At 39.7% G+C, this 23,270-nt stretch overlaps 1 protein-coding gene across 2 annotated transcripts in view; it reads right to left on the bottom strand.

The window, feature by feature from the left end:
* The window catches only part of MSH3 (mutS homolog 3), a 118,267-nt gene extending 95,021 nt beyond the window's left edge, over positions 1-23,246 (bottom strand). The window contains exons 1-8 of one of the 2 annotated variants that reach the window (XM_075021416.1): positions 23,082-23,246; positions 21,237-21,360; positions 19,991-20,211; positions 15,933-16,145; positions 14,498-14,614; positions 13,616-13,733; positions 12,208-12,353; positions 11,009-11,175 (exon numbers count right to left, since the gene is read on the bottom strand). In XM_075021416.1, the coding sequence (XP_074877517.1) occupies positions 11,009-11,175; positions 12,208-12,353; positions 13,616-13,733; positions 14,498-14,614; positions 15,933-16,145; positions 19,991-20,211; positions 21,237-21,360; positions 23,082-23,201 (1,226 nt within the window). In that variant the 5' untranslated portion in view covers positions 23,202-23,246. Of the gene's footprint in view, positions 1-11,008; positions 11,176-12,207; positions 12,354-13,615; positions 13,734-14,497; positions 14,615-15,932; positions 16,146-19,990; positions 20,215-21,236; positions 21,361-23,081 lie in introns of both variants that reach the window. The other variant, XM_075021415.1, reaches the window with a different exon arrangement.
* Between the last annotated feature and the right edge of the window lie 24 nt (positions 23,247-23,270).

Here is a 23,270-nt window from a genome sequence, read left to right as displayed (position 1 = left end):
TCAGCAGGTTTGCAGATGACACCAAGCCGAGCAATGCGCTTGACATGCCTGAGGGGTGGGATGCCATCCAGAGGGACCTGGGCAAGCTCGAGAAGTGGGCCCATGTGAATGTCATAAGGTTCAACAAGGCCAAGTGCAAGGTCCTGCACCTGGGTCAGAGCAACCCCCGTATCAATACAGGCTGGGGGATGAAGGGACTGAGAGCAACCCTGCGGGGACAGACTTGGGGGAACTGGTGGATGAAAAGCTGGGCATGAGCCAACATTGTGCACTCACAGCCCAGAAAGCCAACTGTATCCTGGGCTGCTTCACAAATATTGTGACCAGCAGATCGAGGAAGGTGATTCTGCCCCTCCACTCCCATGAGACCCCACCTGCAGTACTGTGTTCAGGTCTGGGACCCCCAACATAAGAAGGACATGGACCTGTTGGAGTGGGTCCAGACAAGGGCCACGAAAATGATCAGAGGGAGGGAACAACTCACCTGTGAGGAAAGGCTGAGAGAGTTGGGGTTGTTCAGCCTGGAGAACAGAAGGCTCCAGGGAGACCTAATTGTGGCCTTTCAATATATAAAGGGGGCTTATAAGAAAGCCGAGAGACTTTTTATCAGAGCCTGTAGTGACAGGACAAGGTGCAATGGTTTGCAACTGAAAGCAGATAGATTTAGACCAGTTATAATAAAGAAATTTCTATGATGAGTGTGGCAAGACACAGAACAGGTTGCCAGAGAACCTGTGGATGCCCCATCCTTGGAAGTGTTCAAGGTCAGGTTGGACAGGGCTTTGAGCAACCTGATCTAGTGAAGATTACCCTGCCCATGGCAGGGGGGGTTGGACTAGGTGACCTTTAAAGGCCCATTCCAACCCAAACCATTCTAGAAGTCTGAATACTACCTTCCTCTTCAGAGTTCTCTTGGTTCTTCCTCATGCCCTAACAAGAGGTGTTCCGTAAAAAGGGAAATGCATAGCCCAAAAGCAATATAAGACATGCAGTGAGATGGCGTGAAGCACAAAAAAAACCTGGTGAAGCTGCCTAGGAAAGCTATCATTCCTTCTCAAAACCCTGCACTCCACCAGCATATGTGAAAGGTGAAGAAAGGTAGAAGGGTCTGACTTATGTCCTCCCTAGGATGCTATCTGGGGAGCTGCTGCTTCTCTCTCCATCTTAAGGTCCCTGCCAGCCATGACTTTGTATAGGGGTATGTAGAGGAAAAGAACAGTGCCAAGCAGTCTGTTGCAAGGAGAGCCTGAAATCCTGCTGGAGATGGGGACAAGGGCACCCTAGATAGAGGAAACAAAAGGGCAGAGACATGAAGAGGTGGCAAAGACTCAAGAAAGTAGGTAGCATAGCTGTAAAAGAATAGGCAGAAGGGATGGAGGGCCAGACAGTTATCTTCCACCTGACAAGAAGCAAGAGATAGCCACAATATAAAATAGCAAGAGGAATAGATTCAAGTATATTTGGTAGAAATTGTTTTTAAGTACATCCATCTGCCTCTGCAGAAAGGTTCTTTCACGTAAATGGAGAGCAAATATACATACATGAAACCTTTTTACATTAAAAAATACTGTATTACTAAGCTTTGTACTGGAAGAGTTAATTACCATAGCAATGATTTCAAATTCTTTATTAAGAACTCAGAAAACATCCATGTAAATTTAGAAGCAAACTTAGGTACGAATTGCTAACAATCATTTTTACTATTCCAAATTCCCAGAGGAAGAGTCCATGCTTAAAGTACACTCTTCACAACTCCAATTTACTGACAGCCTTTTACCTATACCATACATCAAAAAGAACATCTGTTAAAAGAGACAAATGTTGTAAGCCAGTCAAGCACAAAATTAAACTGTTAGAGATAGCCTGAAAGATAAAGCTTGTTCCCTTTTGCAGTTCAGTAAATTGATGACACATAAAAACCCATTTCAGTTTAATTTTCTTCAAAATTAAGAAAACTAATATATTCTGTTTTTATGAAAAATAAATAGATTCATGCCCTTTCTCTCGTCTCTAACTCAGGAGGGGTTGAGAACCACCATTACAAGAGCATTATTCTTCTCCTCACTCTAGTATCACTGCTATCTGCATGCCAAAACCACAGACAGTTTCAGTCTTTCTCCCTGCCATACTCGTCTCACATCACTACATTGTTTTGATTAAAATTGCTGAATTTCTAACTCCTAGCACTAATAATGAGGGCAGGAAATGTAGGAAGAAGTAATCTCTGAGAAATTAACACATCCAAGGTATCCACGATGCCACTGTTTCACAAGGAAAGATTTATGTCCCAAGTCAACTCCAAAGAACAATAAATTAGAGAAAATTACAGAAAAGAAGTAATTATCGGAAAAAAAAAAAGCTAGGACTTTAACAAATATGCCAAGAAACATTCACAGGCTGTTAAAAAATTTTAAAATTTGCACGCCAGCTTTAAGAGCTTATTCTCCATTTGAATATGTGCAGTTTAGCTGCAGGTTACTGCAACATTTTCACTGATACTTGGAACAAAGGAAAACATGTACCTGATGTCCTGGCTGTAAGAGCAAGTTGGCATCAGACATACATATGCTGCTTCACAGTATGTTAGCTCCTCTGCAGTAGGACAAACTGTATACATGCATTTGCCCTTACAAAGCTCCAGTTGGATTACCTCTCGATGAAAATAGACAAGTTACCTTCACATTTAAAACACAGAACATGCACACTTAAGTAACCATGGACCAGCCAAGGTACAGGACAGTCTAGAGTATGAAGTCACAACAGCAAAGTACTAATGTAACTGGATCCCTCAAAAAAGGCTTTTACTTTCATCCAAAACTCACTTTCAGTCCAAACAAATTTGCCAGTTATGTTTGGTGTTTGGCTATTCTAATACAGTTGAGACAACTTCCAGTTTTAAGCATGTCCACGTGTGCCTGCATTCTTTCCTCTCACCTCAGTATGTAGTTGCAACAATTGTACAACCCTCCAATTTACACAACCCTGTCAGATATAAGCACCTGCTTTATCATGAAAATCTTGAGTATGTGGAACATCTATACTGGCTTATCAGCAAAGCAAACATCCATTAGTAAATATTCACTTCTTTGAATGATTATTGCATTATTTGAAAACTGGAAATTACATTACTAATATGAATCACATCAGAATAACAATGCCATTGGGTATTTGGGTTATTTGAAATTTTTTTATCAGAACGATGACCTCTATCTCAAGTTAAAAAAATTCAAATGTAAATGAGAATTGTTGCTTCAAATTAGGATTACTGAACTTGGGAATTTATTACCATTGTCTACCAAGTCACCTAATGCACCACAATTATTTTCCTTGCAGAACTAGGGAAAACTGGTTGCTTTCATCCCCTCCCTCCCTAGGACAAGGACAAGCAGCGCCCCAGCATGGTGGTGCCACCTCCTGGAAGACAGAGGTGTAGAGCTCCAGGCTGCCATCTGGGTTTGTAATTGTGAGCTTCAGCACCCTTCCCTGGCTGAGAAACTTTGACAGCTGCTATGAAAACTCAACAGTATATAAATATATACTGAGAGAAATAAGCAAGTAACATCATAACGACAAGAGAGGACAACAAAAAGTACAATTACTTACATGTCACCTCCTGCAGTTTCTGATCTATCCTATAATAATAAATCAAGTAAGCTCCAAAACATGAAAACAAATGCTTTAAAGTTTTGATTTTCCAGCTTCTTTCAATAAGCTGGTTTTTTTCTGATTAAAAAGTTATTTTTTTGACAGTAAGAAATTGCACAAGCTTCAAGATCAGTTTAATCATTCCTCATGTAATAATTCCTGGTTCAAATACTAGGGGGAAAAAAAAACCCAAACCCATGAATATCACTGATCAGTGCAAAAATGACACAAATACAGCTCCTGAATACAGTATGTTTTTCACGCTGCTTGCAATCATACGAGAAAGAACATACCTTCGAACCAGGTAGGAACTGCTGGGAAAGCTTATCAGGGCACATATCTTTGCTTTTGCCTGGAGCAATTTACAAAAACATGGGCTGGGCAAGGCCTGCAAAGGCCAGCTCTTACTGTAAAAGGCAATGTTAACATTTTTTATCTAATATGTCATCCAGGTTAATAAAAGTGTTCTGCACAGCATTTAGACACAGTGCTTTGCAACTGCCTTCCCATGTTTTTCTAGTGACAACTCTGCATGCATAATGGAACAGCAACTTCATCTAAAAGATGCCATATGCCTGTGTTGTGTCCCAAACTGTGAAGGGCAGTAACGTAGCCAATCATAAAGGAGTAGACTTTACACATATGCAATTTGTCAGAAGAGATTTAACCCCCATGCTTCCCTCACCTGCAATGCCATAGAAGACAATAATGATCTACAGTACTGAGAACAGCATGTTACATGACTGCAACAAGACTAAATCACAGAAAACCCTGTCCAACAATTCTTTCAGGTCATTACATGATTTGATAATACTGTTGTGGGGTTCTTTTTTTCCCCCATCTACTCAAAACAAGCGAGCTACGACATGACCAATATTCTTCAAGCAGCTATCCACACAGCTGAGTTGCCCAGGCCATGGATTGGATTATTAGCAGTGCAAAAAGCCTCTTTAGTCAGTAAACATCTGTTCAGTGATCCATTTGGTTTTTGTATTTACAGAAAATAGCTCAAACACTGTTTTTGTACTTTACTTGCTTTTTTCCTGCTGCAAATTCAACTGCTTGTAGCTTCCATTTATACAAAGCATTCTCGAGATGTTTGTCACAGCTTGCCTTTCACTTAAAAATCCATGGGAATATTACAAGCTATATAAACCATGAAACCACTTGTTTTTGATTACCAACCCTTTAGATACTTTTCACTCTTCTGTTCAGCAATTTCATTTGCAATGCTGTTTACTCTCGCTGTAACCATTTGGTGTCTTGTTTTTGCCACTGCAAGCCTTCCCGTTCTTGCTTACCTACAAACATTATGAGCTGAGCTACATAAATACATGCATGTAACTACTCCCCATTTTGAAAAAAATCCTCAACATTAACTATATGAAAGCGTCCTCTGATCTGAGCAACCATCAACCACATATAAAGATCCACAAAATTGAAAGCATTTTATATTCATTTACAAGACTTCACTGAGTTCATTCCAGCTGAGTTTCTGCTCCTTGACTGATGAGGTAAATCCATAACTCTATCTATTACAGCAATAAGCAATGAATAGCACTATTGGCCAATGCATGTAATAAATTGGCTATAGCTCACTCCTATACCCTTTAGAACTTAACTTATAAAGACAGCTGTACTCCCCATTTTAAGGAACCCAAAGCACTGCTGTATTCTACTATGGCACCACACACAGTGAAACAAAAAAGCCAAAAGACATCTCTTATTCTTGATTTCTGATGAACTACAATCAGGGGGCAGGATAACAAGAAACCACCAACTAGCAGTCAAATCACCACCAGCTAATGCTTTGGGCTGGTAAGAGATCATGACTGGGCTGAAACTAGAGAGTAACACACTTCTGGAGCAATGTGGAGCAAAAAAGGTACCTGTGAGACCACAACTGATATGAAGTTAAAGGCAGATGTCCCTACTAAAACAGAGGGGGTGTCAGCACTGCATTGACTTAGTATAAGCAGAAAGAGCTTGAAATGTTATTTATAGAGGTCCTTAAACACAAAGAAAAAAGGCCTGCCTTGCATGTAATGATGGAGGATCAGCTACTTGAGGGATTTGGCCCAGGAGTAATTCGATCATACCAGTGAGCAGGGAGGATGATTTTAGTTCTCAATGGATTTGAAAGAGAAGGGAACTCCAGGGACCAAAGTCCAAGCCAAAGACAATATTGCAGTACTCAAGTGAAAACAGAAACCTGAATGCCATAATCAGAAGGAAAAAAATCTTAGACATATTACAGGGGAACAACTAGCACACCTACCTGCAGCCTAAACAAAGGAGTGCATGATGGAGGTTGTGTCAAAACTGCCTCGTAGGTTACAGGCACAAGCTAACAGGAGTAAGACATTATGCTCTCCAAACAGAACAAAGTGAAAAATCTGTGGGCATAGACAAGAGGTTAGATATCGTATCATCCCGATTTTAGATTGTTGGCCAGACATCAAACAAGACGTGAAAAAACCAAAACAGTGCAGACTTGGGTGAAATGATGTTTTGGATTGAAAGTGAAGTACTTGTGATCAGTGTATTTTTTACATGGTGTCAAAGAATGCTACATTACATTGTCAAATGTACACTACAATGTCAAAGAATAAAACATTACATTAAAAAGAGCAAATGGAAAAAATATAAAGAGCAGCACTAGGGCACTCTTAAGATGCACTGGATTTTTCAATGAAACAAAAAAGGGGCACATAAGAGCAAGAATACCCAAAAGAGAAAGGAGCATCAAAAACAATTTCAGGAAGACCAGTACAGGCCAACTTTTAAAGCAGCCAGTATGTTAAGGATGGGTACTGACCCTTGACTATGAAGAGCATGGAGTACAAAACAAAGTATTCTTCTGTAAAAACATATATATTTTTTGAAGGCAAGAATGTTTTCTTGGTTTTCTAGAAAGAAAGAAACTAAAAGTGTTAAAAGATTTTCCTCCAGCCAGGCCAGCACTTGCAAACAGATGTTACTAACCGTTGGGGAACAGAACAGTACCCACCAGAACAGTTTGTTCTGAACCAGCTTCCGTAACCTGCTTTTAACTTACACTTTGCTTTTGAAGGAGTGCTCTCTACCAAAACTGACCTCCAGTTCAGTGTCCTTGAATAGTACTTTCTAGTCATCAAATCTGTCCTTAAATAGTACTTTCTAGTTACTAATTTTTATGGAGAATGTCTGTCATAACACTGGCAATAGGAGCATTTAATTTACCACCTGAAACAGGAACATGCTAGAAGCAAACAAACATGAAACCATGCCACAAATTTCAATACATTTGCTTCCATGACTTTTAAATTACTAAAGGGCAAAGTTTGTAACTTGTAACACAAATCCACGCAAGTTAAACTCTTTTTTAAAGCTTACTCAGGTTGGCAAACACCAGAGTTTAATTCAAATGGTTAAGCAAAATCTTTACAAAAAGATGGTTGAGTCTAACTTCACTTAAATCAGTGCTAAAATACCTGTTGATTAAGGCTAGGATTCCCACCCCCAAGTATGCAATTTAACTAAACTGGCTTTGTACTAACTGAATTAAAACTCTATTGTATAAACAAATCATACAAACAGCTAAGTCATCTTACTACAACAGCATATAGCTTTGCTTACTGCTCATTACATTAATGTCCATGCCTAACTTAGACATGGAGAATTTAAAAACCAAGACCAGACCTTCCACTTACACTGCAAACTTATTTCTTGGGCACAGCTCAAACTGCTGCTCTTAGTTCTTAAAACAGCTTTGCTGCTGCTCCAGTCATTTATTAACTTACTGTGAAATTTGCTTCATTCTTGCTATTGCAAGACCCTGTTTACAGCCACATATAAACCTGTGAAACTATTTTCTCCACTGATCTGCAAGATAAGCAAACTTTTCATTACCACAATACTCCATAAAACTTAAAAAGTGATGAAGCCATTTTCTATTGTGTATTTTATTTGCACTTTCTGACTCAAAACTCTTTACAACTATTTTACATTAATCCACAGAAATAATTTCTACCATAATGAAGTACTCCTTAGGCTTAAGTAGTAGCTCTTGCTGCTTGTCAACCAGATAAAAACACTAAAACCTTTCTGGTGACTTATATGGCTCTTGTTTCTGATAAAAACAAATTTAGAACAGCAGCAGTCTGCCACTCAGCTGTTTTTTCCTTGTGTGATGGGTGTTCCTTAGATGTAAATTTGGCCGTGAAAATGTACACAATACCAAAATATAAGCACCAGTAAATAGTATGAATGAGCTAGCTGAGCCTGGACATAGCTGTGGTGGCAACAAGAAGAGAACAGGAAGAGCGAAGCACAGCGTTCCGTAAGGAGGAAATACTTCCATTATATATGTTTTATTTTTGTAGAAAAAAGCCATAGAGACATGTACATCAGTTTATGTTATTCACATTTGGTCTTTGGATATTTAATAAACAACAAAATAAAAAGAGATAGAAATTGAAGGAAAGCACACAGATACTTTCAACTCTGTCAATATAACCAGGCATTGAACCAGATTATGACTGCTTTCATAAAGCTGCAGTGGTTTATCTGGACTAAATATTTTACATTTTTTTTTAATAACCATCAGCACACTTTTTGTGCTGGAGGAGACCTAGGCTACATCACCTTGGTCGCTCAGTGTGATGTTCTAATATGCAACATCCAAAACCCAACTATCCTCCAAGTTACTCAGACAACCCCTGGTGAAATTCTTACATGACATGGTCATGCACTGAGCAGAACGAGCCTTCTCTCCTTGCTCTTAACCACTCCAAGCTGTACACCTCCTGGGATTATTTTTCTCTCCCTGTTTTTATAAATTCAGTGGGTTTCTGCTGCATTATAAATACACAAAGAGGTGAGGACCCTTCTTGAAACACAAGATCTAGTGCCCATGGTTTTAGTCAGAAAAGCCTTCAAAAAAAGTATAGAAATGAATCCTTTCCCAGCTAACGGATTATTCTCACCAGGAGTTATTAGAAAAGAGCTAAGAATGAAATTACCAGGTAATGGACAAACACAAAAGTTGAATACTTTAGACCACTGAATATGCATTAAAATAAAATTACTGCCTGTATAAAATTATACAATTATATAAAAACCGGAGCCTAGTTAAAAGCACAAGAAAGCAGCGTATTGCAACCACTTAAATTAATATTAAATACTTCAGGGCCCTCTAGTGGTTAAATCTTTGATACAAGAAAATCCATGAAGAATTCGTTTTGAAATAAACGCTACCAAAGCGTACTTAAGGAATGTGTTTTATTTTTACCACTCCCATGTAATTAAGGTCATTTAGGCCGGAGAACTGCCTAGTAAATTACCAGAAAGGGGAAAAAAAACCTACAAACTAATATCTGTTCACAAAATCAGCTAATGGGTGTTATTTTTTGTTCTTAATAGAAATGAGAAGTTACTTACTAACATTCTCAACTGTGCACAACCGAAAAAAGAAAAAAATACAATCACTCACTGAAGCCTGCATCAGAATTACCTTAACACACAACTGAAATACTTGTTTCTGAAAAATTCACTTGCTTTGTCCGTTTATTATATCATTTTACCTTCATATGGCTTCCACAAAACTGTCAGTGTACAACACCAGCAAAAAAACCCAAACCAAACAAACAAAAATAAAAATTGTTAATTTTCATCATGGTATATTTAGAAATATTTTGGGCATACTCCTATAGAATTGATTTGCAAAAGAGAAAGTTATCAAAGTAAAAGGATTAGCAAGGCAAAAATGTACATCTGTTGACAACTGGAAAAGGTTTGTTACTTCTTAATCTGGCATTTTATTTGCCCAAGGCGTAACGAGCCATTTCACTGCAAGGAAATACATTTATATTGCTTGCTTAGCACATCTAATTAGAGTTGACCTTTTCAACTCCTTATGGCTTTGCAGTCCACACATGAGCTGAGGGAAGAGAAGAGCCTAGTATGACAACAGCTCATTTCACTACAAGCATCACGAGCACTAAATAATGATGAATACACCACTTTCACAAGCTGTATTTTTTTAAGATGCCTAACACCAAATCAGACATTTTCAGTCTCTCCTCTCAGTCTTGCCTCTCATATACACATGCCCTTAAAAGCTTGATAGCTGAGTACAGCAACATCTGTACAAGTTCCTATAATGGGCCACTAAATCAGATTTTCCTGATGAGAAGACTGCCTACCCACCACTTCACGTCGTGGGTTTTTTTTTTTTTTTTAAATAAAAGGGGACAAAGAAGGATTACACTGGCAGGTGGGGAAAGGAATTTCTGTGGAGCAGACAGATTAAGCAGCTCAGCTGTCTGGAGCATTAGAGGAAGCTACAAGATGATGACTTGGGCAGAGTTTAAGTGAGGTAGTCAAGGTACAGGGTTGACTGTCAGGAGGCTACCACCCATGTGACTGTGATGCATTTGTCTATCTTTACAATATGGGAGGGTGATGATAGTTGTATCTTCCCCCCCAATACAAAACTTTGCCTATGTAATACATTCATTTTTCTTTGGCTGTCTTTAGCTCCAGTTTTGTTAACACATAAAAGAAAAATATTATCCTTTCTGACTAGTTAATCCAAAACAGAAATGCCAAGCTCTAAGCTAGTTCTTTATAGCCCAGAGCTGCATGGTTTAAAAAAAAAAGTGAAAACTTGGTATTTTCTCTCAAAAATTGCATCTGTGAGATTTCGCAAGTTCACCGCACATGTTTATCATCCTACAAATTACATCCTATATAATTATTCCACAGTAAAACTGATACAGAAAATATGTAACAAATTTACTCTTGAAATGCACAAAGAGAACTCAAAATATAAAATAAACAGATGATCAGTCACCATACTTCCAAGTCTGTATCCAAGTTCAAGATTGTATAATAAAACAGACTGAAATACCAGCTGCAAAGATTTTCTACACCTATCTACATTAACAGAAAAAGTTTCATGCCTTTTAGAGATCTTACAACTATGACACACAAGAATAAGAGCCACATAACACCACTTTCAGATCCCAAAGGTAAGTGCATGAGCTCTGAAATAAATCCAACAGATAACATGACTGGGAGTGTATAATCTAAATGAAAACAACAAATGTTCAGGCACACAAATCTTGCATAGGCCTGAGACAGAAGCCATGAATTTCAGTCTAAATACAATTTAAGAATGAGTGCCCAGAACTCAGTGGGATCTGGGGGAATTTTCAACCCAGCAGCAAACTACAGTCACTGTGAAATGGGCTTTTACAGAACTACACATCCATGGTTGCTTCTGGATTTAAACTCTATCAATAGCTATGCTGTCATTAAAAAAAAAAAAAAAAAAAAAAAAGACAAAAATCCCAAACAACAAAATCCCCATAGAACATACCTCATGGAGGTTATACTGTTGATGAGCTTTTCAGATTGATCTGACAAGCTAGATGGAAGTATTATTTCAACTGGCTGCAGGCGCAAAACCCGACTCTCTAATTCTAAGCGAGATGCACAGTCCCGAAAACTGTCAAAAATTACTTCTCCAGTAGTTGGTTGGATTGCCTGACAAATTAAAAAAACAACATATATGCATTGAATATTTAAATTTTCAGAGAGTGTTTCCATGACTCAAATTGTTAAGCCAGAAAGATAATATATGGTGTATAGCACAAAATTATATAGCACCCACATGCTTAGTTAAAGTGGCAGATCAACAAATATAATTGTGTTTTTCAAATCTATGATACGGTAATAACTTCAAAATACTACCACAATTTTGTCTTGGTAAATGATAACAATACCTTAAAAATGTAAGTGTGCTCTTGTTATCATCAGTCTATCACTGTTCAACTTTTATTACTAGGCAAATCTATATAGTTGGAAATCTATGGAAGGTACATGCAATTCAGCCTGGAAAACTATCATCCTAGCACATGCTTTTGTTGTTCTCTCCCAGCTGCAGTATGACATTCAAATACAAGCAGAACCAAGATGCTTTTAAATTAATGAATTGCCAGCAGACTGAGCTTCAGTTATCACTGTGTTTTGCCAGGTAAACAATCCTGGTTCTAATATTCGCCATAAAAGAGAATATAGATCTGAAGTGTAAACAGTAAAAAAGCGTCTCTTCCTCTGAAGAACAGTATTTTGTAGAGGAAAAGAGTGCTCACAAGCTTTAAAATACTGACCCTAAAAATGTTTAAAGTTAGTGAAGCATCTGAACTAACAATTTCCTTGTATTTGGTTAAAACACAGCTATGCTTTCAATAGACAGAGCAGCAAAAACAGTATCGGGAATATTCAACTATCAACTCCAGACCTTTTCTACAGTTTTCAAATATAAAGCCATCACAATTCACACACAGATGATATCTTACCTGAACTGCACCTTGTTACAAAAAAAAAAAAACCCCAAAACCAAAAACCAAACAACAAACAAAACCCAAAACCAAACACCAAAACCCCCCAAAATCTAAAAGAACAATCATCATTTTAAGATGACACCCACCTCTCAAAAAAACCAACAAAACAACCGCCACCCTCCCCCCCCCGCCCAAACCCTAAAATACTGATTCCCCTGTGAGAGTAACTTACCATAATGCCTATAACAGTGTCACCTTTCTTCCTGTCTTTTAAGTTTTCTCCATTTTCACAGATACAGAGGAGGTAGTTATCAGGGACATCTGTTGTTACCTCTTCAACATCTACAGAATCATCTAGCTTCAGCAAAGGGTTCACATTTAACAAATGCTTAAAAAAAATAAAATAGTACACAGATTTTGTGGATTATTCATAGGTCCTTCTAGATCTAAGTACTTCTCAACTAGATGTGGTGCTGGGCCTTCTAGACTAAAGGTTTATTTGACTTCTACTAGTTTGACTCCTACTATGATTTTAATGAACTTCAGGTGACTGTCAGCATGACGACTGTCAGCTGTCATCTTCACAGGACAGGCAGTTACACAATGCACAGATTTCATCAGCTCATGCAAAGGCCATCTTTGACTATGTCTGCGGGTCTCCCCATTCAAGCAAGAGCAGCTATGTCAAAAGTTAAACCAGCAGCTGATTCTGCACGTGGGCTGCTTCACCTTGTCATTTCAGCTTCATATCCACAAACCACATGCACCTAACAGAAAAAACTAAATGCACCAGATATGCAGCAACTGAAAACCAGGCAATACCCCGAGTTGAACAGAAGTCTACATCTTAGCAGGAGTATTAGGTTAGCTGCATTGAAAACTTGCTCCTTATTTATCCACCAGCTTGGGTCATGCTGCTGAGCCTGCTTTCATCGAGTTTGCCAACCACTACAAGAGTCTGTAAGTACACTACAAGTTTTCCAACAAAACCTAAGGACTGTGTTATCTGCTTCCGTCATATACTCCTTAAGTAAGTACTAGTTTCAGAAATTAAAGAAAAAAACATGAGGTAGGTAAGGCAGGAGATAGGAAAGAAAAACTGGAAGGCAAAAAATTAAGAAAATAACTTCACTGGTTAAGAGCTGTTTCTATCTCATTTTTGCATTTTCTTTGTGACAATGATTTAATTACCCAGCTAGATTTTGAACAATCCATTGATTTTATCACCTTCTTGTCACTTAAAGCAAACTGTTGACACGAAACAGTCAATCCTCCTGCATTCACACCCTCCTGAATCACTAATGCTACGCATTCTCAATCTGGTGAAACACCTAGGTGAAGACAAGACCTACAGAACACTGTAGACTTGGGAAGTCCACTCTCTTCACTTCAGAAAGCAACTACAGTAAACAAAAGCTCTGCTGCTTCACAACAAACCTAAAGCCCTGAAGAGATTAAATTCTTTATAAAGCCAGCACAATGTTTTACCACAACATAAAATTAAAGGAACTTTACTTCCTGCTGCCACTCTTACATCAGTCACTAGCTACTCATGTTCCATCTAGGTGATAATACTAGAATTATGGCCTCTAATACACCAAAGATTAGAGTCTGAAACCAAATTTATTTGAAAAGGATATCTTCTCCAATAAGCGTAGACTTTGTGTAGAGAGCAGTCAGTTTCCGGCTGAAGAGAGAACTTTTATTTTCTCCAGCAGCCTTCAGTGCTGCAGTTTCCATTTGTTTTATTACTCCAACCTACAGGCAGACAGACAAGAAACAAAGTTAGCTCTTTGATAATAAATGTTGGGGTTTTTTTATTTTACAAATTTGGTGATCTTTTAAGATGTGCAAACTGCAAGTACATCATTAAAGCTGAGCAGGAAGGGCAGAGGCTAGCATCAATCCTACTAATGAGACTGTAAGGCACTGCTTTTCCTTACACTCTATCCACTTCTAACTGCCCTCTCAACTTCTGTCCCTGTGCTTCTTGTTCTGTTTTGAAACAATTTAGCTAGAGTTCACCACTTGCCAGAGAATCGTTGCTGCAATCAATCTGAATTCAACAAGTCCTTTTCTCATAAGCAGAAAAAAACCAGAAGTATTAACAGAAAGCCACAGAATTACAGGAATCAACAAAGGAAGGAAAAGAGAAAAAAAAAATACAGGCTGGGATAAGAAAAACAAGGATGTGAGGAAGAATAAGAGAGCGGATATATAAATTTCTCTTTATCTAATGCAAAGGCTTGATAAAAAACCGAGAGAAAGAATTGTTCTAGAACTGTTCTAGAAAACATGAAGATACTTTTCTGTAAAAAAGAGGAAGGCTGAATCTACTTAAATTTCATGACACTCCCCAGAAGAGAGAAAATGAAAGAAAGGCAAGATAGCCATTTTAATTGCAAAAACAAGTGATAATGAGTTTCCCACTTCTCAGTTGAAATAAGACTCTGGTACAGTAAGTGCAAGTTATTTCAGTGCTACTCTGTACTTAACATCATTTAATAAAAGCCAGAGATAACCTTATATCCTTTTGCTACAAGTCGCCGCACATGGACAAACAATCTGTGACTCGGTATACTGGCAGTCATAAAGTTATGATCCTGATGACAATAAATGTTTAGTTCTTTAGCTGCAATCTGCAAAGTACAAGAAGAAGAGTTAGCCAATAGTTCAAAATGCAATACAGGAGCTCATCTCTATGACAACACTCACACACAACTACAATTAAGAAGTCCAGTGTCAAAAGGAAAACGTTACAGGAAAAAGCCCAGAGAGCTGGGCCCCTCCACCTTCCTGTCCCAGCATGTTGTCACAAACAGGGTCTTCAGTATCACAGACTTCACATGTCAGATTATTACACTGCACCTTGATCTTTACCACCATGAGGTAAGCCACCTACACTGCACACATGGATTCTACAACACAGCTCAACAAAGGGTCAAATTATCTTCACAACACTAAAAATGCAGAGAGAATGGAGTTATTTTAATTGTGGTTATAAAGATGGTATTAAGCTAGCTAATCAATTAAAATACTGAAAAATCAGTATCAAACAGCAGTGGAAACAAAATACTTCACAGAAAAAGAGTAACAACACTTGTTAAAATGTGACATTGTAACATATGATTCCTGTTAGATTTTTTGGCCCTTGGCAAAAAGGTAGGTGTTCACTGGCTAGGGAACATGGTCCTAAGCAGGAACTGCAGTCAGACACTGCATTGTGCACCTGGATAGTATATTTCCATTTCTGGACTGTGAGTGCACCTGCAAACAAGTAGATAAATTACACAGTACGAATTTGATCAGGAAAATTAATTCCCAGTAACTAAGCAACGTTTCTCACTGGTCTCGAGTGTGGAAATCGCACTGATCAAAGGTTGGTAGTGATGATTTTGGGACAGATCATGAAAAAACTCATTATGAACCACTGATGAACCGTCACTATAAAATTATGTTCATTGCAAAGTACCTTCCAGTTCCTACAGATCTGGCAAGTGTAGGTGCTGCATCTGAATATGCATCCAAGATGCTCTGTGCAGCCAGGCTATACCAGCTATATTAATCTACTTTTATACCACTTGCTCCACTGTCCTCCAAACTGAAATGCTCCTAGTAGAGTTTTGGGCCATGATAGAGAATTCATCTCTGCAAGTTTTTCAACTTTAACTCTAACAAGGAACTAATTGTTCTAGGACCTCATCTTAAGGTCTCAACATGCAGGATAGCAAGCACTGCCATATGATTACAAAATAATAAATGCTATTTTGGTAAGAAGCATATGCATAATGGATAGTCTTCAATTTAAGCATGCAGAAATTTTTCATCTTGATTTCAAATATTAAAGAACCCCATGAAATTTATGGCCCCCCCCAACTTTTCTTCTGGAAGTGGCCATAGACCTAGTACAACACTAATATAATGCAAGTATCTTTCCATGACCCTGGTAAAAATTACCTCTGCATCTTCTCCAAAGAAGCGATATTTGTATCCGCATTCCACACACAAAACAGCATCTTTATACTGTTTCTTCATTTCTATGAATTGAAGTTCTAGTGGAGTGTAAATGCTTTTGGTTCTCTTATTAAGATTTGTATCTGAAGTATTTTGAGTATTTTCACAAGACTTAAGAGATGCAGAAAACTGACTAAGATCACAGCGTAACTCCTCCTGTAAATAAAAGGTGGAAAAGTACAGTTAGGAATCATCAAGTATATCAATCGCCCCTGCAGATCTTGACTCACATTGACAATAAAGCTAAAGACTGTTATTGCAGTAAATAGCCCCAAGAACTGCAGCAAAACTATTAAAGTAGGATATACAGAATACAGTTTATTTGGAAATAAAAGGAATTAAAAAGTTATGAAAGTCAAAGATTTTTCATCTATTAGTTGGCTTGCTTTACAACAGTCCTCAGACATCTCAGCTGAAATCAGATCCCTGTTATACCATGAGCTCTCAAAACACAGATCAAGAGACACGCAGGCTGCAAAGACTGGGCAGTCTAAACTGGCCAAATATAAGAATAAGGATGAATTACCACTCCAATTTACAGATGAGAAACTGCAGCACAGAGAGATTAATGATGGTCCAAAAATCCACAGTAAATCAAGAAACAAAACAATTCAATAAGAGTCTCAGTTTACTGTCTCAAGCACCAAAACCGTATTTCTTCTCCAGTCTGCCCTTTCTACATAAGCTCAACAAACCTCCCCAAATAATTTATTCTTAAACACAGAAAATCTATATTACAGTTTCTAAACCCCTTAACAGTTAAGGCTTTGAGCCCACCCTCTGTGGGGTTTATTATTTACAATGACATTATGTAGCCTATGCTAGCCAAACAGCTTCAGCTCTAATGCTTTGTTTTGTCCTGTACTGTAAGCAGGGTGACTGATGCAGTCTTTCAGAATTGTCATGAACAACATTGATAAGGTGTGCTTCACTTAGAGCGAAGTTCTTCCTCACGTATATCACAGTACCAAGTACTGATAAAACTAGTTACAAAAAGAAAATACAAAGACAACACCCTCCACAAGTTTTTAAAGCCTATGACTACATGAAACACAATTGATCAGGCTGCGCTGTGAATTTCTGTACCTGCAAATAAATCCAGTAAACTTCAATCTCTAACTGTCCCACCTAGATTACAAGGAACAAAGTCAATAGACTGTTGAGAAGCAACGGTAACTCAGAACACAGGGATAGTACAAATCATATACTTTGGGTCATAGGAACGTACAGAGACTGCAGTCAGAAAGCAATGGAAAAAAAACCACTTAGCTGTATTGTTAACTGTGAATTGCAAAATTCCTAGAATCGCATGCAATCGAGGGATGACCCATCTGACAAGCAGACAACATAGCCCAGCAAAAACAAAGCTGTACCATGTGCCTAGAACTCGGATAGCCCCAGGAGCTTAGATGTCTCTACTGCAAAATCCTCAGCCCAAGGATTCAAAGGTCTTCAATCCAAGGTCTGTGCCAGCCAAGCAGAATGACCTCCTCCCATTTTAAAGAGAAAATTGTTGTGACAAAGCATGTGAAATAAGGTCACAACAGGAAGTAAAAGTAGTAAAAACACACATGGAAGTTGAATTGTTGAGATGGTAGTAAGTTAGCAGCTCAAGGAATTTAGAAGAAAATTACTCACATAAAAAGGTTATAACTCTAAAAAAAAGGCAAGATGTGAACATCTAAGATGAGCCATTCCAAGGAAGGCAGGCCAGCCCTTCCCCACGGGACTGCCTGGCCAGCACAGACTCAGTAGGTGTCTTATAGAGAAAGATGATGGTAATGCTTTGTCAAGTAGGTCATGAGTCCTCACCATCTACTGAGTCTATTAAGCAAGAAATAATTGCTCTTTACTTTTACTTTGCATAGATCTTGCTTGCAGCATCTCTCTGCACATGGTTAAAGCTGACCTTCCTTGTTAACAGCTGTCATAATCTCACAATCTGTGATCGACTGGACCCAAGTGCTGTTTGGCAATAAGCATCTAAGTATATGAATATGCAGTGGCAATACTGCTATAAAAAGCACACCAGTGTTAGTGCATTGAAAACCAACTTTGGAATTGGAAGGCAGAAATACTGCACCAGCCGATACACGAAGATTAACAAACATATCTGTTCAAAGATAGAAAAACCTGAATTCTGCAAAACCAACCATCTTAGGCCCACAGCTTTGTGGAAGGAGAGTTGCCCATGCCTTTGCTCACCAAACATGCACTTCTGCTGCGGTTACTGTAACATAGGTGTTTTTAACCAACAACCTATGCCAGGCACATGCTGTCTCCAGTGTTACAGAAGAGAAAGTCACTAAATACTCCCCATGCATGTTTCACATATATGAATTGTGAAGTATGATTTATAGCTTAAACTAGCAGGGGCAGCATCTGGTGTCAATGTAACTGGATTGACGGTCCTGGTTTTGGCTGGGATAGAGTTAATTTTCTTCCTAGTAGCTGGTATAGTGTAATGTTTTGGCTTCAGTATGAGAAGAATGTTGATAATAGCGATGTTTTCAGCTGTTGCTAAGTAGTATTTATACTAAGTCAGGGATTTTTGAGCTTCTCATGCCCAGTCAGCAAGAAGACTGGAGGGGCACAAGAAGTTGGGAGGGGACACAGCCAGGACAGCTGACCCCAACTGGCCAAAAGGATATTCCATACCCTTTGTCATGTCCAGTATATAAACTGGCCAGGAGGGGCAGATCACCTTGGGGACTGGCTGAACATTGGTCAGCAGGTGGTGAGCAACTGCATTGTGCGTTACTTGTCTGTCTTGGGTTATATTTCACTCTCTTTTTGTTATCTTCCTTTTCATAAGTATTATTATAATATTTGACTTTTTATTTCAATTATTAAGTTGTTCTTATCTCAACCAACGACTTTTACTTGTTTTCGATTCTCCCCATCCCATGGGGTGGCAGGGGGAGGAGTTAGTGAGTAAATGAGTGAGTGGCTGCATGGTGCTTAGCTGCTGGCTAAACCACAACAATGGACAAAGGGTCAGAAATTAAGAAGTCCCAGACAGACAAGGGTTTGAAAAAGAGGGTCAGAAAAGGAATCAGTTTTCTGTGCTCTCCAACTGACCACACCTACATAATCTCATTCCCTTATAACAGAAATCTTTTGCCACAAGCCGTTCACTTCACTATTCTTATTTTGATCTCCTGTTCACATAACCCAGACACGCCAGTTTAAGGTCATGACCTTCAGACAGGGAAGGTCAAATCAACTATACAACCTCCTTCCTTCAAAAAGCCAGATGTAAAGCTTTGTTAAAGAGCAGTTGATTCCCAATGCAACACCACCACAGTAAGCCATGAGATGCCTTTTAGGACCTGAATACTTCATACTGCGCAAGCTGATCCCAAAACCCAACCAATTAAGTAATGTTAATTAGCCCCATAATTAAAGGTGAAGCAAAGTACCATTACCTATGATACAAGTTGATAAGAGTGTATCATAATGATAATTTTTCATGGGAGCTACCCCTATCTTCCACAGATGGAAAAACCAGTGATATCTTTAGTAGCCACATTTATTAGCAACTGGATTAAGCTACATCTCAGTAATAATTCTAAATCATGTTTTTGCAAAGAAAGCCTGTTAGGAATTGTACAGCCCGTACAAAACTGATAGAACCGAAAGAACACTGAGCAAAGGGCTACACTGAACATTTGTTATTGCAATATTATAGGTTCATTATGATCTTAAAGGTCTTTTCTGACCTAAAGGATTCTATGATTCACAATCACAAGATACACTGCCAGTGTTTCTGCTCTCTCATTACTGCTTTTTTCAGTGATACCACTGAAGAGCTATAAGAGGCATTCTGCTCACTACGCTAAGAGTTCCAGGAAAACATCTGTACACAAACACTGGTCTGTTGGGTACTGCTGCACTATTTCATGACGGAACACAAAAACACAAAAGGAATCTTGTGCCGAAGGTTGCTTTTTTAAACCATAAAAAGTAATCTACACAACACGAACCAAAGCTCTACATACCTTCTGAGCAACATTTGGGCTAGTGTCCCAAGACGGAAGAGTGTTTTTCAGTTGTGAACTTCTCCCAATAATACTGGGACATTTTTCCAAATTCGGAGATTCTTTCTCCCGAAAACTATCCTCTCGGACTCTGTTACATGGCTGGTCTGAATCACTGCAGAATTCTCTCAATCTGTCTAGAGTTTGCAAACATATACGGGGCTTTTCACTCTTCTGAGGTTCTTCTTCAGTAAAAATACACAACAAAAAAGTATTAGCAACTTATTTTCTAAAACAGAATGTCTATTAGAATGACATCAGTAAGCAGAGAATGCAATCATTTTGCTCTGTCTCTCTCTCCCCTACATTCCTTCTCCTCTCTCACTGCAATATTTCTGCCAGCCTGACAGAATCATGCATGTAATCAGCTTGGTTAACTTCCCTGGAAAATCAATACTCCTCACTTGTATGCTTCTTCATACATGGGAAAAGAAGCACAATTATCTTCTAGACTGATAACTGCAAAGCCACAAAATTAGCCAAGAATATTGGAAGATGAGTGGTATTCTTTCAGTACAGTTTTTAAGCAGACAATATTGCTAGTTGATGGTGTCTTCAAACCATCATACCTACAAAACTGGATATAATTAATTCCTTCTTTAAAAAAATTACAGAGGCTAATTCTTTTCAATGAAGCGTTAAGTGTAATGAACTTTATATTCACTGATTTGTTTTTCTACTGGCATCATTAATTTGTTAAATTCTTGGTTCAAAGCCAGATGGAGCACAGGCATTTTCAATATAATTAAGTGGCTGTCATTTCACAGTTAAGAGCACTGCATTAGAACTATTTACTTTGAGATAACCTTTAGGTATCCCAGTCACAGGCCATAATCCACAGAGCTGTCAGGTGTCAGTCATGCCTCAGCCTGAGACTAAAAGACAAACTGTTAAACCAACACATAAAGGGAAGTTCCAGCATTTCTGCCTGGGCCTCTTGGCTTCACTGACTGAACAACCTGTTAAAGCCAAGACAGCTGAAAGGGACTGGCAGAGTAATTCTGGAACAAGGCTAAAATACCTAGCTTCTGAGCCACAGAAAGGTGCTTTAACAGTATAGCTAGTATGCTCACAATGGCTGTTCAGAGATGGATCTTACACTCAAGAGACACTTCCTAAAGTACCCACCAACAAATTTTTTACACTGGACAATCAAAAACTATTTATTGGGTATAAATGCTTGAAGGTTTGTTTACAGTCAACTCACTTTTATCCTGAGTCTTCAGTGGGTTACAGACATCTTCTAGAGTAATCTGTCGTGCCTTGGTCTTCTTTTCACAGGGTTCATTGCTTTCTGTTGATGTTCTCCTTTTTGTGCCCAATTCAGAAGCCTGAAACATAAATTAAACAAAGAAGTTGTTACTTTTTCTCTTTGCCATCCTCTATGAAAAACAATAATGCACCCAAGGATTTCATAAAGAGATAATGTAAAATTAATTTACAATATATGAAATCCATAACTATTTTACCTATCTACATTTTTTGTTTATAAATAGTTCTTCTATCATTCAAGGCTACAAAAGGAAGAGAAATAGTGCATTCTGTGAACAAGTTGGCTGTTGTGCTAAAAAAGAAACACCTGCAGCTACCATGGCTTCAAAAGGCAGCTTGGAGCTACTTCTATGGCAGAGAACTGAACCAGGACTTAACAGACTTTCCCACCATACCACGCACTACCACGCTGTGTCTGAATCAGATCTCTTGTGCAAATTCTCATTCCCACAGTCCAGAGCCCTCTTCTTGCCAAACACTCGCCATTCGCCTCTGAGAGGCACTACTTCCTATGGCCTACATCCTGGTGGTGGGAGAGTACCTTGTCCACACCATCCTGGAAGTGTTAATCCAGACTTAAAAAATTTTCCTAAACTATTTGTAAACACCTAGCTAGCATCATCCTGGGTTTGTATAGAATACAGCACTTTCCACCACTGCTCCTTAGGTGGCTTTTGATACACGCACTTCTAACACTTCATCAACTGAAAATTCATCAATTCACGTTGTTTCACCATTGATGTATTCTGTTTGACAGACTGCAAGAAGTATGACCAAATACAAAGAAGTAACTTGCAACTGCAGCAACATATAAACACCATTTCACTTTGCAGATAAACACACAAAACATGTGCTTTTAGCAGCCTGCATCCACATTTCATTCAGGCATCTCAGGTGGTTTAAGTGTATTACTGGGGAAACTGACAATCTCCTTATAACTAAGCAGGAACTCCACCCTCAGCAATGGAGCTCATAACCTCTTCATAATGTATCCATAGGCACACACCACAAGAGTGGGAAAGAGTTTGCCTTCCAAGTCCACTATTATATGCGACCAGAATAACGCTAATTAGGAAGCAGTTTTTCTGCATGGACAGAAAGCGGTAATCATACATTTGCACTGAAGGTGATGAAAAAGGTTGACTTGAAACACAGGTGAAAAACACATACACCTTTCCAGGGCCAGAAAGAGCTAGAAACATCAACTACAAGGAGAGTGGAAAACATAAACTCGGAATGAAATCCAATTGCTAAGAGACAGCAATTTTTTCCCAGTGGCGACACGGAGAGGCAACTGGATCAGCGTAGGCTCTCTGGTCCTGGCACCCAGCAGCGGACCAAGAGCTGCCTGAGCTCCGTGACCTGGGCCACGACCTCGGCCCGCTGCCTGCCAGCAGGCAGAACCTGTGCCAGCGGGTCCAACGCCACTGCGAGGGAGCGAAGCCCCTGGGACCGACACCGGCGCACCGGCTTCGCCAAGCTCGCAGTACCCGGCCGGAGCCTCGCCTCCTGCCTCTCTCCCGGCAGACACCTGCGCTATCGCTACCCCGGGCGACACAAGGCAGAGGGTGCCACGGCAAACGCTGCTAACGGGAAGGGCAGGGCAGGGCAGGGCCGCAGGGCACTCCTTCGTGCGGGCCGAGGCCGTGGCCGGCTCCGGCCATCCCTTCTGAGGTGACTTTCTGACACGGGGAAACCAGACAGGCCCGCGGGCTCCCGCGCGGCCTCCGCGCCCTTCAGGCGCCCTGAGCCCCAACCGCCGCCGCCGCCCCGGGCGCACCGTCTGCCGGGCGGCACCCTGCTCCCCGCCGCTCCCCGCCGCTCCGAAGAACCTGCTCAGCACCAGCTGCTGCCCCCCGCCGCCGACGCCGCCTTCCCGCCGCCGCCGCCCCCGCGGCATGGCGATGGCGGGCCGCGGCCGCGGGCACCCGCACCGCCCTCCTCGCCGGATGCGACGGCGGGCGAGGGG

The sequence above is a fragment of the Buteo buteo genome, chromosome Z (genome assembly GCF_964188355.1).
Source record: "Buteo buteo chromosome Z, bButBut1.hap1.1, whole genome shotgun sequence".
Lineage (NCBI taxonomy): Eukaryota > Metazoa > Chordata > Aves > Accipitriformes > Accipitridae > Buteo > Buteo buteo.
The sequence above is the reverse complement of the archived record's forward strand: the minus strand, read 5'-3'. Positions and strand labels throughout refer to the sequence as shown.